The 15,869-nt window shown below is 42.3% G+C and overlaps 1 protein-coding gene across 1 annotated transcript in view; it reads right to left on the bottom strand.

The window, feature by feature from the left end:
* CNTNAP2 (contactin associated protein 2) overlaps positions 1–15,869 on the bottom strand; it is an 815,107-nt gene that overhangs the window by 13,633 nt on the left and 785,605 nt on the right. The window contains exon 14 of the mRNA XM_058532231.1: positions 14,333–14,572. Within this exon, the coding sequence (XP_058388214.1) occupies positions 14,333–14,572 (240 nt within the window). The remainder of the gene's footprint in view (positions 1–14,332; positions 14,573–15,869) is intronic.

Raw genomic sequence — 15,869 nt, 5'->3', positions numbered from 1 at the left:
GTCAGTTGTCAAAGCTCTTGTTGGATGTCAGGGACACTTGTGGATCACAGATTGTCACAGCTGGCTTGTACAGGCTCTTTAGTCCCACAACCTCCCTCTGCAGCCGAGGAGGCTGAAGGGCAGGATAGTGTTTAGGTCTGAGTCAGGAGCAGGTAGGTGCCAGGGTCACTGGTTCGAGCTCTTGGGACTCATTCAGGACTCTCCCATGCATCTGACTGTCCTTCTCAAGGTGAGCCTTAAAAGTCTAGATCAGGGGGCCCCAGGGTGAGGGGCTGGGAGCCCAGGGTGAGGCCTTTTCCTTCACTTATGAAGACTATCCGACTCCTCTCTGTTGAGGTGTACAATCCTTTTCTTCTCTGCCAAAGGGCATTTATAAATTTGTGCTGACGTTAGCAGGAATGCTAGGAAGGCAGAAGCCCCAAATCTGGGGGAATATGGAATTTGGGAAGTACCCATTAAACCCTTCCGAGGGAAAGCACAGTGGCGGGTTGCACTCAGCAGTGACAGGACTCCCCCTTCAGATGCTATCACTTCCTACTGGATAGGGCCCTGGAGGTCAGGGATAAAAGGGCCTCTGCTTTGTGTAACCAGTGGGCTCCTCGGCCTTGGGTGGGTTCTTTAGGCTTTTTCTTCCTCTTCATACCTCATTCTGATGTGCCTTTAGGAAGAAAAATCAAACTGATTCCTGAGTGCTTTAGTTCAGAGCTTTCAATCTTTAGGGCGTATCCAAAGCACCTGGGATCCTGTTAAAATGCAGATTATGATTCAGTAGGTCCGGAGTGGGGCCTGTGTCACTTGATGAAGTGCTGGGTCAGTGTGCATTTCTAACAGGCCGCCTGGGTGCTTGAATGCAAACCTCACTTCGAGCAGCAGAGCTGTAACGGAGACCCTCGGAGGTTTATATCTCCAGGTGTCCCCGTGCGTGTGTTTTAATTCAATGTGAGGCCTGAGAGGGAACGGAAATAATTCCTTCCGAGAACCTTGTCTTTTTTTTTTGGCTGAATCATTTGTGTGCTTTTAATGATTTGCATGACAGAACACCCCAGGGGTCTATTTCTTTGGCCCGATTTCTTGCTAACTGTTGTGAAGCGACAGTAGGAACACTGCTTCAATTTCTGAGTACAATTCCTTAGGATTTTGAATGTAGATGGGAGAGTCTACTACTAATCAACATTAAGAGCAGTCTAAGAAAAACAGCCAAGGAGTTTAATGAGTGGTTATCTTACACATGTCCTTGGAGATCCTTCCTGGTTTAAAACAAAAATACAAATTGGTTCTATAAAACAAGTGGATCAGGGAGGAAAAATATTGTGATGCCGGCACTTAGGTTCCTGATGCATTCAAAGGCGTATAAGAGAGAACAGACATATTTTTTTTTTTTTTTGTGAGGAAGATCATCCCTGAGCTAACATCCACGCTAATCCTCCTCTTTTTGCTGAGGAAGACCGGCTCTGAGCTAACATCTATTGCCAATCCTCCTCCTTTTTTTTCCCCCAAAGCCCCAGTAGATAGTTGTATGTCATAGTTGCACATCCTTCTAGTTGCTGTATGTGGGACGCGGCCTCAGCATGGCCGGAGAAGCGGTGCGCCGGTGCGCGCCTGGGATCCGAACCCGGGCCGCCAGCAGTGGAGCGCGTGCACTTAACCACTAAGCCATGGGGCCGGCCCTACCTTTAGACTTCTGCTGAGGAACACAACCACCGGGCATTATGCAAGTATCAGTGAAGGCTTTGGACCTCCAGAATTGATGGCTTGGGAGCTTGGTGAAAATAATTTTATCACCTAAAATCCAGTCAAAAGATGAGTTTCATCATTTGTGAGAATATTCAGAAACATTCAATCATTTGAGGAATCAGGCAAGGATGAAGGGTCTTCTTTTACTCCCCTTTGTGGAACTTTCTAGTAATTCAAAGGCCATAATTTGACTGTGGATGGCTCTTTTGGAAACAGCTGGATATTACTGATTTGCTTTTGTTAGCATCGTACGTTTTTCGAGGTAGTACAGCGAATAAAATGCATTTAAAAAAAATTAATCTGCTACAACCTCTATATCTCCGCTTGCAGACATGTTGTCTTCAGTTTCATGTGATGAATGTGCTCCTGTTTTCTGTGGACCAGCTCAGTCAATGTTCATATGGCTTTGGCTTCATAGGATGTCTGTATTCTAACTGCTGTTTATCAAAATGTAAAACTGACCCTTTTTCTTTCTAAGCGTTCAGGAACCAGCATACAGACGAGGAAGGTTTCTGAGAACACAGTGGCGTACACCCAGATCCCAGCCTGCTGACGGGTTTCTGGCTCCACTGCGTGGTCTATTAGAACGGGGGAGGGAGCAAACCTACAGTGCCTTTAAAAATTAATTCTGCACGCATTTTAAGTCTTTTATCAATGCCCAGTCGGGCTCTTGCTTCTGAAATACTCTTTTCAGCTGCATTAGCACAAGTGCAAATTTATAATTCCAATCCCAAGACAATGCCTTTTCTTCCAAGAAGGCTGACCTCAGAGAACTGAACATATAACCCATGCTAGATATTTCCATTGTCTTTCGAACTGTTCTCTTCCTGAATTAACCTCGGATCTCAAAAGACAAGTGTCTTTGCTTGTTGGCAGGTGGAATGGCTAATGGTCATCAAAGAGAAACTTGTGAAACAAATTATCCTTGCTTATTAAATCTTCCCAATGTTTCCCCACAAGCAGATCCTCCTTGGTGCTGGCTCATATCATTATCAAGATAATGTGATCAACTTCCAGCACAAGCCATGTGGCTCTGTCGTAGCTCTTCTTCTCACTCATGTCAACAGAGTGTGAAAAAATATTTAATTGGCTCTCATAGTCTCGGGGATGATTTATTCCATATCAAAAGAGAAAGTGGGAAAAAAAAAAAGGGAAGGTATATTTAGTAGCAGGGACTTCACCTACAGGTATGCAAATTACTTATCATTTCAGACTTCTGAATTATATTTAAGGGATGGCAGAAGATAGGAACACAGTTTAGAAGAAAGAACTGCAATTCTTTTATGTTTAAATTCAAAATTTTCATTGAGGGGAAGAAAAAGTGGAAAAAGCACTGAATGAGGAGTGAGTATACCTGAATTTTAGACCTGATAATGCTCTCTCTGTATACTTTTGAGCAAGGTGCTGTAAACACAAGGACCGTTGGTTCTCAGTCCTGACTGCACGTTAAGAATCTCTTGGGGGGGCCTGCACGGTGGCGCAGTGGGTAAATGCACACACTCCGCTGTGGCGGCCCGGGGTTCGCAGGCCCGGATCCCGGGTGTGCACCAATGCACCGCTTGTCAGGCCATGCTGTGGCGGCGTCCCATAGAAAGTGGAGGAAGATGGGCATGCATGTTAGCCCAAGGCCAGTCTTCCCCAGCAAAAAGATGAGGATTGGCATCGGATATTAGCTCAGGGCTAATCTTCCTCACCAGAAAAAAAAAATTCTCTCAGGATGGGGAGCAGCCTCAGGAGCTCTAAAAATCTCCCCATTGATGCTGATGTGCCGCCAGAGGTGAGCTCCCGCTGCTGCAGCTGTGCATTAGATGTTTACTGAGGGAATGAATGTATTTATTTTCTGAGTCGTATTTTCCTTACCTGTAGAACATGGCTAATAATGTCCACTCATTTACATCGGGCCACTGTCAGGATAAACCCAAATCATGCACTGACAGCATTTCAGCAATCAAAGTCATTTACAGATTTAAGCTATCATTATTTCTATCTTTATCCTTTCCAATTTTCTAAAAGTTAAAATTCCCACGTAAATTCTTGAAAACCACTTTCAGCCTTTTCTCAGGGGGAAATTTCAAAGCAATTTGCCTCGTTTTCTATGTTTAAAATAACTGCACCCCACATTCATGTGAATTTTTATGTGCATCTACATTTTAACATAAAATTGATTTTACTTTTTTTTCTAAGCCTTCCAGGGCTGTCCCTAGGCGGAAACTCAACAGCAGAATTGAGAATCTACCTGGTTTTTAGCCATTTCTGAATAGTCTGTGCAGAGCATGGAGAATCAACCGAAGATCTCAAATGAATGAAACAACTGATCACCTATTTGTTATTGGTGTTTACACAGTGATTTTCCTCTGAGGAGTGGATGGCATTGGGCCAAAAACTCCATCTGGATGATGTTTCTGCAATCTTAGAAGTCATAGGCAAGGACGCAAAGCCCTGATTTACCAGGAAAGGTGGAACTAGCATTTCCAGGGGGGGACTGGCAGGGATTCCCTGGGGAGAATTCACACTCAGGGATTCTGACAATAGTCTTTCTGAATGACAAGCAGTAAAGGAAGCGATGCCGGATTAATTTGGGGGGTGTTGTGCTCCCCTGAATGGCCCCAAGTGATATATAAGGACGTTCAAAAATGCAGTGCAGTAGGCAGAGTTAGTCCGGGGGGTTGACGGAGGCAAGGACAGACACAGACATCGGTGGACCACACCGAGCTCAAATCGACTTCATTTTCATGGGCTTCTCATCATATTTCTGCAGCACAAGAATGAGGCCAAAATGAATGCTGTTTCTTGCTGGAGTCAGTGGTTCTGCCATTGACAGAGATGTCACCATAGCAACATGCACGCCTGTGCCACCCTGCTCTTTGCCAGCCCCACGTGACGGAGATGACAGCTGGGAGGATGCCAGGCACAGACCTGGCGGGAGATGCATCTGTAAGTGCGTTGCCAGGTGGGGTGGGGTCGGAGGGTGGGGAGCACAGAAAGAGGACTGGGATGGAATCCTAACTTCCTTGGGGTTCAAAATCTATTGTGAGGGAGGAAGGGAAAGACAGAAAGAAAGAGGTATGGGAAAACTGGGACTGAAAGTAAAGCCTTTAAACGGGAGAAAACAAAGACCTTAGAAGTTGTCCCAAAGCTGGATGTTTGTGCCCCTTTTGAGTTTTTCACAGTGGAGTTTCAGAGGGTTAAATAGTCCTGCGAGGACTAGTGAGCAAAGCAGCCCCCTGACCTGCTCAGGCGTGTGGAGCAACCAGGGACAGCACATGTGGAGAGGATGAGGGTGGGATGGTGAGGAGAGCGGGGCTGAAGTGGAATCCCACGCTTCGCCCTCACCTGCAGCCACTTAAGTCATGACTTGCTCTTCTTTCCTCTCCTCATCACGGACCCCACTGCTCTGCAGAACACAGCCCTGCCAAATCTGCTCCTCAGAGACGTGGGAAGGCTGTGGCCACTAAAGGCAGTCTCTAAAGACTTTTCAGGTCCCTTAGATAAAAGTTGAGTTAAAAATATTCATGCCAAGACGTTGCATCTGGAATGTGCAGTCCTGGGGGGGGGGTGCCGGTCAGAAGCGAGAGTCTCGGGCTTAGAGCTTAGATTTGTTAACTTTGGTTCACTTTCCTCTGTAGGAGGATGTTACTCACGCACACACCAAGAATGAAGACAAGAGAATGAAACATTCAGGTTACAAAGTTAAAGAGCAGCAAATAGAAATTTAAGAAGTCAAGTAAAAGCAAACAGTAGAAGAAAACAGAAAAATGGTAGAACTAATAAATAAATCCAGAGCTAGTTCCTTTGGGGAGGTGGGGAGCGGGTGTGTGTGTGTGTGTGTGTGTATGTGTGTGTGTGTGTGATAATCTAATCAAGAAGAAAAGGAGAAAAACCTAAATCTACAATATAAAAAATATAAAAAAGAAATTTTCTAGAGAGAGAATGGAAATTAATTATAAAAACATTTTAACTCTACGGAAATGAATTTGAAAACCTAGGCTACATGCATGAATTTCTAGAAAAATAGTAACAGAAATTATTGTAGATGATAAAATGAATCTAATTAAACCAATTATCATAAAGGAAACTGAGAAAGTCGTCAAAGAGCTACACCCACAACAAACAGCAGGCTCCAGTGGTTTTGCAGGTGAAGTCTACTGAGCTTACCAGGTGCAGGTAATGCTGCAGGCTATTTATACGCTTGCTGATCACAGTGTGCTCCATGGACCCGCAGCTTCAGCATCACCCGGGGGGCTTGTTAGAAATGCAGAATCTCAAATCCCTTCTCCGACCTACTGAATCTGCATTCATTAATTTCACCAGGTGATTCTGAGCACATTAAAGTTGGGATGGCACTTATCTGAGTTATTGTACTAGTTAGAGAGTGATGGAGAAGTCCGGCATGGTCTGATTGGGTATCCAGGTGGAGAAAGCAAGTGAAATCCAAGTATTGGCAGGGCTGAGTTCTTGTTTGGAGGCCCTAGGAAAAATGTGCTTCCAAGCTCATTCTTGTCGTTGGCAGAATTCAGCCTCTGTGTCTGTACTATTGAGGTCCTGTTTCCTTTCTGGTCCGTCCAGGACTGCTCTCCTAGAGGCCTCCCACATTCCTTGCTGTGTGGCCCCTTCTACTTTCTTTTTATGAAGCTGGCATAAGGTTAAAACTCAAATCTGCCCCCCCAAAAGTAAAAAAATGCTACAAACCCATCTCACCCAAGAATTATTGATGTGAAAAAAAGACCAAACCTAAACTAAGCAAAGTTTTAGTTCAACAACTTGAGTTATACCTTGAGAGAATGGCTTGCCATGACTAAATGTGGTTAATGCCAGGAATGAAAGCTTGGTTCACTATTTGGAAATCTACTACCACAACTCACCCCATTAATCTATCACAGAAGAAAAAGCACATGTCATCTCCATAGATGTTGAAATGGCATTAGATACTATTCAACATCTAACCCTGATAGAACTGATCAAAACAGGAATCCTTAAGCTATCATATACATATAAGAATCCTAAAGATATACATACACGTAAGATCTGTTTGCATGTAGGCAGAATTCTAAGATGGCCCTCCAAGACTCGTGCCCCCGGTGAGCACACACATTCTCCCAATTATATTCAATTAAACACTCATCTGGGTACCGCTGTGAAGGATTTTGCTGATGTAATTAGGTGCCAAATTAGCTGACCTTAACATAACCTTGTTTTTTTAAAGAAATTTTTTATGGCTTTTGGGTTTTGTGCCTTGCCAAACAAGAGGAACTACTTAGAAATTAATTTATCAGGAAATGTTTTAAAGTTTTCTTCATATGAATTTTGTATAATGTGATGGGAAGATGTGATAAGTGGAAAGACATTCTCTTCTGGGACAGGAAAACATTGTTTAGCTGTCAATTGTCCTGCAATTAACTTACACATAAAATTCAATCTCAACAAAAACACTAGACAATCCCAATGAAATGGGCATTTGAATTTTGAAATCACATGGGAAAAGTAAATGTGCAAAGACAGAAAAATTTGGAAAAAAGAGAATGAAAGGGAAATTAGCTTTATGAGATATTAAATGCTATTATAAAAGCTCAATCATTATCACAGCTTGCTAACATTTCATGAAGAGTTAGATCAGCATGACACATAGGGGAGTCCAGAAGTAGACTCAAACATAAAGGGCAATTTTGAATATGATAAAGACAGGAGAAAGGATGGAACCTTAACCAATAGGCTGGCCAGTTGGAAAATAAAAAAGGTGAATTCCTACCTTACTGCTTCTACCCAAAAAATTTCAAGTGGAGTAAATAAGTAAATCTTACAAATAAAACATAAAATCGTTAGAAAAAATGTGGAATAATTTTTTAAATAATTTCTGGATGGAGAAGGCATGATACAAAGCCCAAAAGCCATAAAACACTTTCTATTTCACCAAGTAAAATTTAGAAATTTTTACATGGAGAAAAAAACCCCATAAATTTAAAAAATAGAGATCAAACTGGGAAAATATGCGAACATGTAGTAAAATACTAATTCACTTAATATATAAAGAATTCTTATAAGTCAAATAGTAAACGACCAACAAACTAATAGGAAAGATTATAAATGTATAAATAATTCTTTGGTTAAGGAATATAAATAGGTATTTCACGGAAAAATAAATACAAGTGACTTATAAACATATACAAAGATCCTTAATCTCACGATTAATGAAATCCTAATGAAAACAATAAGATTTCCTTTATTCAAATAAAATATAGCAAAATTTAAATGAATATTATGATGTGCTGTGTTGGTGAGGGTGTGGGGGAAAAGACAATCATACTTCATTGGATTGGAGGTACTGCATCATTGGAGGGTGATATGTAATAGCTAGCAAAATTAAAAATATATCCTTTGACTCAACAAAATCATGTGAAAACAAAGCTATGCGTTATGCAAACAAAAGATGGGAATAACTTAAATGACCATTAGATCAAAAATCTATAACTCTCGGGGCCGGCCTTGTGGTGTAGTGGTTGAGTTTGTGTGTTCTGCTTTGGTGGCCTGGGGTTTGCAGGTTTGGATCCCAGGTGCGGACCTACCCAGCGCTTACCAAGCCATGCTGTGGCAGGCGTCCCACGTATAAAATGGAGGAAGATGGGCACGGATGTTAGCCCAGGGCCAATCTTCCTCAGCAAAAAGAGGAAGATTGGCAACAGATGTTAGCACAGGGCTAATCTTCCTCACCAAAACAAAAAAAAAAAAAGAAAAATCTGTAACTCTAATATTAAATTTGACTTGAGCTACATAAATGTGCTTGGTGCTTTTGCAGAAAAGCAGAATTTGGATCATTTGCAGGAAAAGTTCACATTGGAAAAGCGGGGATGATATAATTGCTCTTTGCACTTGAATAAATGTGTACTGTGTTGGTCACTGAAGAGGACAAAAGACACAAAAGATAATAAAAAGATTAGCTATCAGAGATTAAACACATTAATCATGCAATCTCAGCATAAGGATGAAAAAAGGGATCTGTTCGGAAATAATTAAGATGTAATTATAAGAGCTGGAAAGATGATTCTAAGTGCTTGCAGGTGGTGAAGAAAACCAAGTACCAGCTTGTAATTATGAAGGAAACTGAATAGATATACGCGGTTTGTAAGTGTTCATGATATCCATAACACTTTTGCACATGAAGATATAAAAATATTCTATCTTCAGATGGTGGAAAGGAAATTTGTAATATTGACAAGAAATCAAGTCATTAAAAATCATGGCAATAGAGGTATGGGTGCCTTAAGAAATCCACTCACTCTTCCCAGTGGTAAGGTATTGTGCGGGGTGGAGGCCTTGGGTAGTTCACAGTCCCCGGGCAGACTGTGTATTCTGGAATCTAACTGGGGCATGGGGTTGTTACACTGAGTGATCCCAGGTTCCATATTCCATCTAGTTCCCAATTTATTGGGGAGAAGAACCACATTTCTAAGAGCTGGTTTTCAGCTGCTCTGCGAACCTGAATCCACTGGACAAGTCAGGGTTTGGATGCCCCTGGATTCCTGACAGCCTCTGACCTTGGATATGGGCAAGAGGAGAACGGGGCTGTGTTAACTGCCCTCCACGCTGTTCAATGCTTCTGGTTTTTCCATGTCCGCCCACTGTCTCTCAGAGGGGCTGTGAGCCTTCCTGGTCAAGAGCCTCTCAGTACCAGACGCAGTTAGCTGTAGGGTGGGGCCAGATCACCCCAGGTCACGGTGGATACTCTGAATTCAACCGCTAGCACCTTGCAGAGGCCAATTCTCGGGGAACTCTTTGGGCCCGATGCACTTGTGAATAATGGAGGTATGCACCTCGTCATATACTATGTAATCTGTGTTGAGAATATTACCTGGAGGCACTAGAAGTCCTGTAAACAGTAACTAGTTACAATCTTTATAACTCGAAGAGTCCTTGGGAAAGGAAATCTTACATCTTAAAGTGCCTTGTCTATTTTATTGATATTTCAAAAAGGATGTGGCCAGTAGTCTGATGTATTCTGTATCAAATATCATGAATGTGTAAAACACCCCAAGGCTTAACACGAACACCTCGTAAGATAGCTCCATGTACTGTTTGGGGTCGTTCTTGGTGCAGAGATTTACGGCATCAGACTCTTGGATTTGTTTTTTTCTGGTGTTTGTTTTGTTTCTATATTTTAGAGAATGTGCATCGCCATCTGTAGTTGTCTTTCTGCTGGCAAATCCATGCCATTCCAAGGAAATAAGAGTTCCTGAATTTGACAAAGAAAAAAACAGAGCCATAATTCTGAGAAGTGAATCACAGCAATTGTCTAGCGCTCTGCAACCTTTAAATAAAACAGGACTCAGGGTTGGAGGTTGCTTTTCCTACCTCATAACTACTGTTCTAAAAATATGCCTAAGGACCATAATGATGTGCTTTAGAAACAGGCTGCACCTATTATCAACGGGGGAAAAAACTAGGCAGAAAAAAGACTGACTGGATGTTTCTAATAGAGAAGAATCAGTTTAAATCAAATCCACATAGTGTTGTTGATCGTTCCCCTATGAAACAAGCACTCTTACAGCACCATGCTAGGCCCTTGGGTTCGTGATGATCCTGTCACACTGTCCAGTGTTTTCTAAACTCCAATCACGTGGGAACCACCTTCATATTTTTTGCCATATCCATGTAAAATCTAATGATTATTTATTTACTTATTTTCACTGTTGATCCAATTTCATATTTAAATAAATACATTGATAAAACTTTATAACCCTACTGAGTAACCCTATTGCCTGTCAAGGTTTTAAACAGAAGCCTGATCTCTCCTTAGTAAAGGAGAAGTGTTCAAGTCATGCCAGAACCAGAGACTTTCTCTTTGACAAAACTAAAGAGAAATGAACAGGAAATAACTATACCAAGTCATGCCATGTCTATTTTCTGCCCATAATGATCTGGTGTCCCCCTATCAAGGCCACCATGTTGCACTGCTCCAGGAGCCATAGATTGCAATGCAAGTGGCATCCCTGGGAGTCGATCAGGGCACAGCCCGATCAACCACAAACGTCCCTCACCTTCGAAAACAGTGACAGAGCCCAAAGAGCGTTAGAGAGGTAATGAGTAGCTCAGTCAGGGGTGTCACAGAAGAGAAAAAGGATCTGACCACACAGAGCCAGCATACCTTGGAATATATTTTTTGTTTTTATCATTTGATATCATCTAAGATATGAGAAAGAAATGTAAGGGAGCAGAAAGAACGCAAGACTGATTTAACTGGTCAGGAGGCAGCCTGGATATTGAGATTTTTTTAAAGCTCCCCAGGTAATCTGAGAGTGCGTCTGAGACTGGGAACCACTGCACTAGATTAGTGCTTTCAGACTCGAATGTGCACATCAGTCACCTGGGAATCTTGCTAAAATGTAGGTGCTGATTCAGTGGGTCTGGGGCAGGGGCCTGAGATTCTGCATTCCTAACAAGCCTCCAGGTGATGCTCACGCTGCTGGATGAGGACCACATTTTCCAAGGTACCAGATGAAACGATCTACTCCCAAATGTCCTCTATTCGAACCAGGATTCATTAGCTCTCACCTTTCTTCTCTTCCTGCCTCTACCTGCACTGACTCCAGTAACACGATTTACAGCTAGCAATGCATCTTTGTGTATATCCTGTCATTTAGTTTCTGAATATCTGATGGTGAGCATTCTTATTTTATTCACACATGAAAGATTATCTGATAAAAGCAAACCCCTCAGATCAGAACTCTGAATGATAAACTTCAGCTCACAAAAACTGCGGTGCACTTGCTGATGTGGGGACCCACTTAGAAGCCCAGAGCTGGTATGAAGATTATTTTAAACTGAGGACGTTTGGGGCTCACCAGATGCAGAAAGAAATCTTTCTGGAGTTTCCCTTATCTGATTAAAAGTAGAAACTTCTGAGAAATGAGGTTGCCATAAATTCCCCCTTCTGAGTGGCTTTTAATCCCAGGAAGAAGACCAAAAGAAGATCTCGCATAAACCCCCATTCCAGGGGAGTTTCATGGCCTTGAAGAAGGCAGAAAGACTACCCACACCTGCCTAAACACGCACTAGCTCAAACTTTCTTATCTCTCGTTTGTTCTTTCAGAAACCCATTTATTCTTCCCATAGAGGCCTTTTCTCCTCTTTCCTACTGAGTACCGGATATAAGCTCTAACTTTAACTTTATTGAGCTACTTCTTTTGTAAGCTCCCATATGCATATGAATAAACTTTTTTCTCCTGTTAATCTGTAGTTTAATTTGCAGCCCCCACTTACTGAACTTGAGAGGATAGAGAAAAAGTTTTTCCTCCCTGACACTAAGCCACTGGAGGCTGCTACTAAGTAAACTTCCCTTATGTCTAGTCTTTCTCTGTCCCCTGTCTAGCCCACTGCCCCCTATTCTCACTCATGTTCCTATTCACCTAAAAGAAAAAAATCAAATCATGTTATCTCAGCAAACCTTTTGCCTCATAGTTCGTAAGCTGTTCTCTGACCTTTTAATAAAGTTCATGAGACATACACATATTTCTTTATAACGGTTTCCCTAATTATGGAAATTTAGAATTCCAATTATGGAGTAAATTATGATGATGAGATTGATACAGCAATGGGTCAACACCAGGTAAGAATTCTCTGCCCAAGTGCAAGTGGAAATTTTTCTGCAAATGGACCCTATATAACATAGTACCGGCCTACCATATTATCTGGGTTGCAGAATTTTGATTTGAACACTAAAAAATAACATAAATGTTCCCTATATATGTTTTCATTACATCAATCAAAAGAATGAAATTGTCATGTACAAGGCATGATTTTTAAAAGATAAATGAACTCAAACTGGCCCCTACAATTGTATCTCACAGATAATAAAGCATATATTTTGCTAATTAAGGCATAATGAATATGAACTCACATTGGCCCAAAGTTGCATCTAGATATTTTTGAAACTAGTTTCTGGGCAGCCGACTAGACCACACACGCTCACGGCCTCATGCAGCGGGCCCCTGTGTCCTCAGGCGGCAGAAGTACCCGTGCATTTCACAGATCATGCGTTGTCTCCAACTACTCTGGCATTTGGAGGAATTTATCTGAGAAATCTCTTTTCCTTTGTAGCCCTGACATATGTCTTTTCTCATCTCATATTTTCATTCCTACTTTTTCCTTTCAGCATTAGGAATGTTCTCCTTTGTTCAAGCCAGCACACGAGGAAAAACCAGCCTGCTGTGTAATCCTAACAACATTCATAAAAGGGAACTCTTCTTAAGGACCCTTGGCACACAGCATCCCTCATCATGTAATAGGAATCCATGTGTGAGGAACAAAGACGATTGTTTAGTCCGTAAACCGCCTATTCTAACAACGGGGCAATTCTGGCTTCCTTTGAAGCTTTACAAAGCTTCGCAGCGCAAATCCTGGCAAGGGTTCCCAACGATGAGACTGCACCGAAGCTGGTAAATACCATGTATGGGGCTAGAATATGCAGAAAGCAATCAAATGCATGATGTTTCCGTGATGAACTGTTACAAACTAGAAATTAAGGTGGGGGAGGATTTGGAAGGCTTTATGAGACATTCAAGCACCATAGCAAATTGTGTCTAACAATAATAACCACATTGTTAATATTATTGCAGCTAAGCCTTGTTACAGCTGGCTGCCTGTCCATGACTGCGCTAAGTCCTTTAAATACATCGTTCCACGTAGAATTCTATGAGTTATGTCCTATTAACTCCATTTTAGACATGGGGACACTGAGGAATGATTATGAAACCTGCTGGTGAGAGGCAGTGATGGTATTGGTATCCTGGCCCCACCATCACCCTGTCTCCCACCTTGTCCTCTTCCCGTCTTCAGCATCGGCAACATCACACATTGCTTTGGGGACCCATTGAATATTAGATGTGGAAGCCACTTAGAGATCACACTCCACTTTGTCACCTTGCGGGTGACAAAGCAGAGGCTTAGAGAGGTTACTCGAATTGCCCAAGGTCAGTTTGGGTGGCATGAGGAGTAGGCTCTCCACCACTCGGTGTTATGAGAACACTGAATTTACATCCAGTTAATTTTGCAGCCAACAGCCGCATCCTTTCATTTAGCCTGTGCTTTCCAAGTACATCTTATCACCTGCAGAACTGGGATTTGTAAGCCTAAATGGACCTCCTAAAAAAGTCTGGAAGGCTCCGGGATTGTTTGTATAAACACAGAGTGGGGAGATGAATCTCTGTATTGCTTTAGGTACATCACTTCTTCTGATATTAGAACCTGGACTATGGGGCTGCAAGTGAGTCATAAAGGAGAAAGTGAGGAAGCGATTTGATCAGATCATCCGACAGTCACCTCGCAGACATCAGTTCAGGCATCCCCCAATTCCTTCTAAACGAAGAAGACTGGAATTCCTGTGTCCCTCACCTTCACTTCTTTCCTTCTGGCACTGAGCAAGAACAATGGTTGTGACTTCTGAGCACCTGACTTGTGCTAAGAACCCTTGTGCTCACACACGCCTTCGCTCTCTCAATCCTCCAACATTTCCAGCGAGGTGCTGTTATTAACCCCATCTGACAGATGAGGAAACTGAGGTTTAAAGAAATAAAGCAACCGGCCCAAGCAAGACTGCGTTAGACTTTACCTGAATCCAAGTGATCTAAGTGCCAGGGGTCGGTGGCAGACGACATGGGTGAGAGGGTCAGCGGGGAGGCCCCGCAGTTGGACTCCACCAGCTCGCCCTGGATGTGGACGTGAACTGAGGCGTTTGTTGGCCTCAAGGCCGCCTTGAGAGGGGCAATCTGGTTGAACTGGACTCTGGAGAGGCACCCAGTGAATCCCGGGGTGTTGTATTTGTGAATCTCTTGGTCAATCTTCCCTGTTTCTGAAAGAAAAAGAGAAAAGAAAAGTCTCTTTCCACTCACTCTATTCCAACTGTAACATACACTCGCCTTTGAATGCTCACGTCCAGATCTTACTCTTAGGTCTCAGTTGAAGATGTTATATTCCTTTAGATGAAATATTAATGACTTGATAAGGCTTAGGGCTGGAGACTCTGCTTTAAAAGAACCTTCTGTGTTACTAGAGAATGTGGTGGGTAAGGACAAGGCTATATTTGTTAAAATAAAATACTTTCATAATTGCCTTCCAGATATTTGAGATCTTGCTGAAACTAACAACACTCACTTGGTTCTGATTGATTTTTCTCCTTCTCTTTCTCTTACATACATTGAACAAGGCCCCCTGCTCAGCCTTCCTGGTAAATTATGGCTCCATTTTGTACCTCTTATTTTCTTCCTCTGAATTCTTTATTTAAAAAAAAAGGAAAAGAAAGATAGTTCCCATGGCCTATAATTGGGTTGGATTTCTTCAGAATCCAACCTCCTTGGAATTCTGAGGTTGATAGAATCCCAGCTAGTATGCGATGGACCTTTTGGAAGTCAGGAAACTTTCCCAACTCAATCACAAACATACACACGCATTTAAGAATCACCACCTCCCCCTAGTCTGTAAACTCAATATCTTCCCAATCTAGTATTCAAATCAGGGGTGAGTCTGAGTAGAGGTATTTCCAATGTACTGTTTCAATGAGTATAACCACACATTGTCATACCACTCAAATCAGGAAAAGCTCGTGTCTTTCTGAGCCTCTGCACCAGGTTTTAGAATCTGTCTAGCAGAAATGAATGTTGAAGGAGTCCTAGAGCTTTCTCATCAGTGGTTCCCACAAGTATGGTTCCTGGACCAGCAGCATCAGCATCACCGGGGAACTTGCTAGAAATGCAGGATTTGTGTTTTTACAAGCCCTCCAGGCGAGTCTACTGTCCGCTAAGGCTTGAGAACCATGGATATAGGCAACGACTGTGCAGGGCTACAAACCCAGGTGATGGGCACTTCAGAGAAGAGCCAGCAATTTGTATTCTGGACGGGAGATTATGTTAACATGATGATTATCTTTGAAATGCAAAGACAAGGATGTGAGCTATTTACCCTCCCACCTGAACTGTGAAAAACAAAGACTTTGGAAAACAGAAGGCTATCTACTTTAAAAAATTGAATTCAGAGCAGGTGATGTTTCTTATTGGGGAATGAACACAGGTGAAGTAGTCTTGTATAAAAATTTCCTTCCCATTGATTAAAGAATAAATCAGTAGAAAAGGGAGATTTTAGGCCTTGGGGTG

The sequence above is a fragment of the Diceros bicornis genome, chromosome 3, assembly GCF_020826845.1.
Source record: "Diceros bicornis minor isolate mBicDic1 chromosome 3, mDicBic1.mat.cur, whole genome shotgun sequence".
Taxonomy (NCBI): domain Eukaryota; kingdom Metazoa; phylum Chordata; class Mammalia; order Perissodactyla; family Rhinocerotidae; genus Diceros; species Diceros bicornis.
The sequence above is the reverse complement of the archived record's forward strand: the minus strand, read 5'-3'. Positions and strand labels throughout refer to the sequence as shown.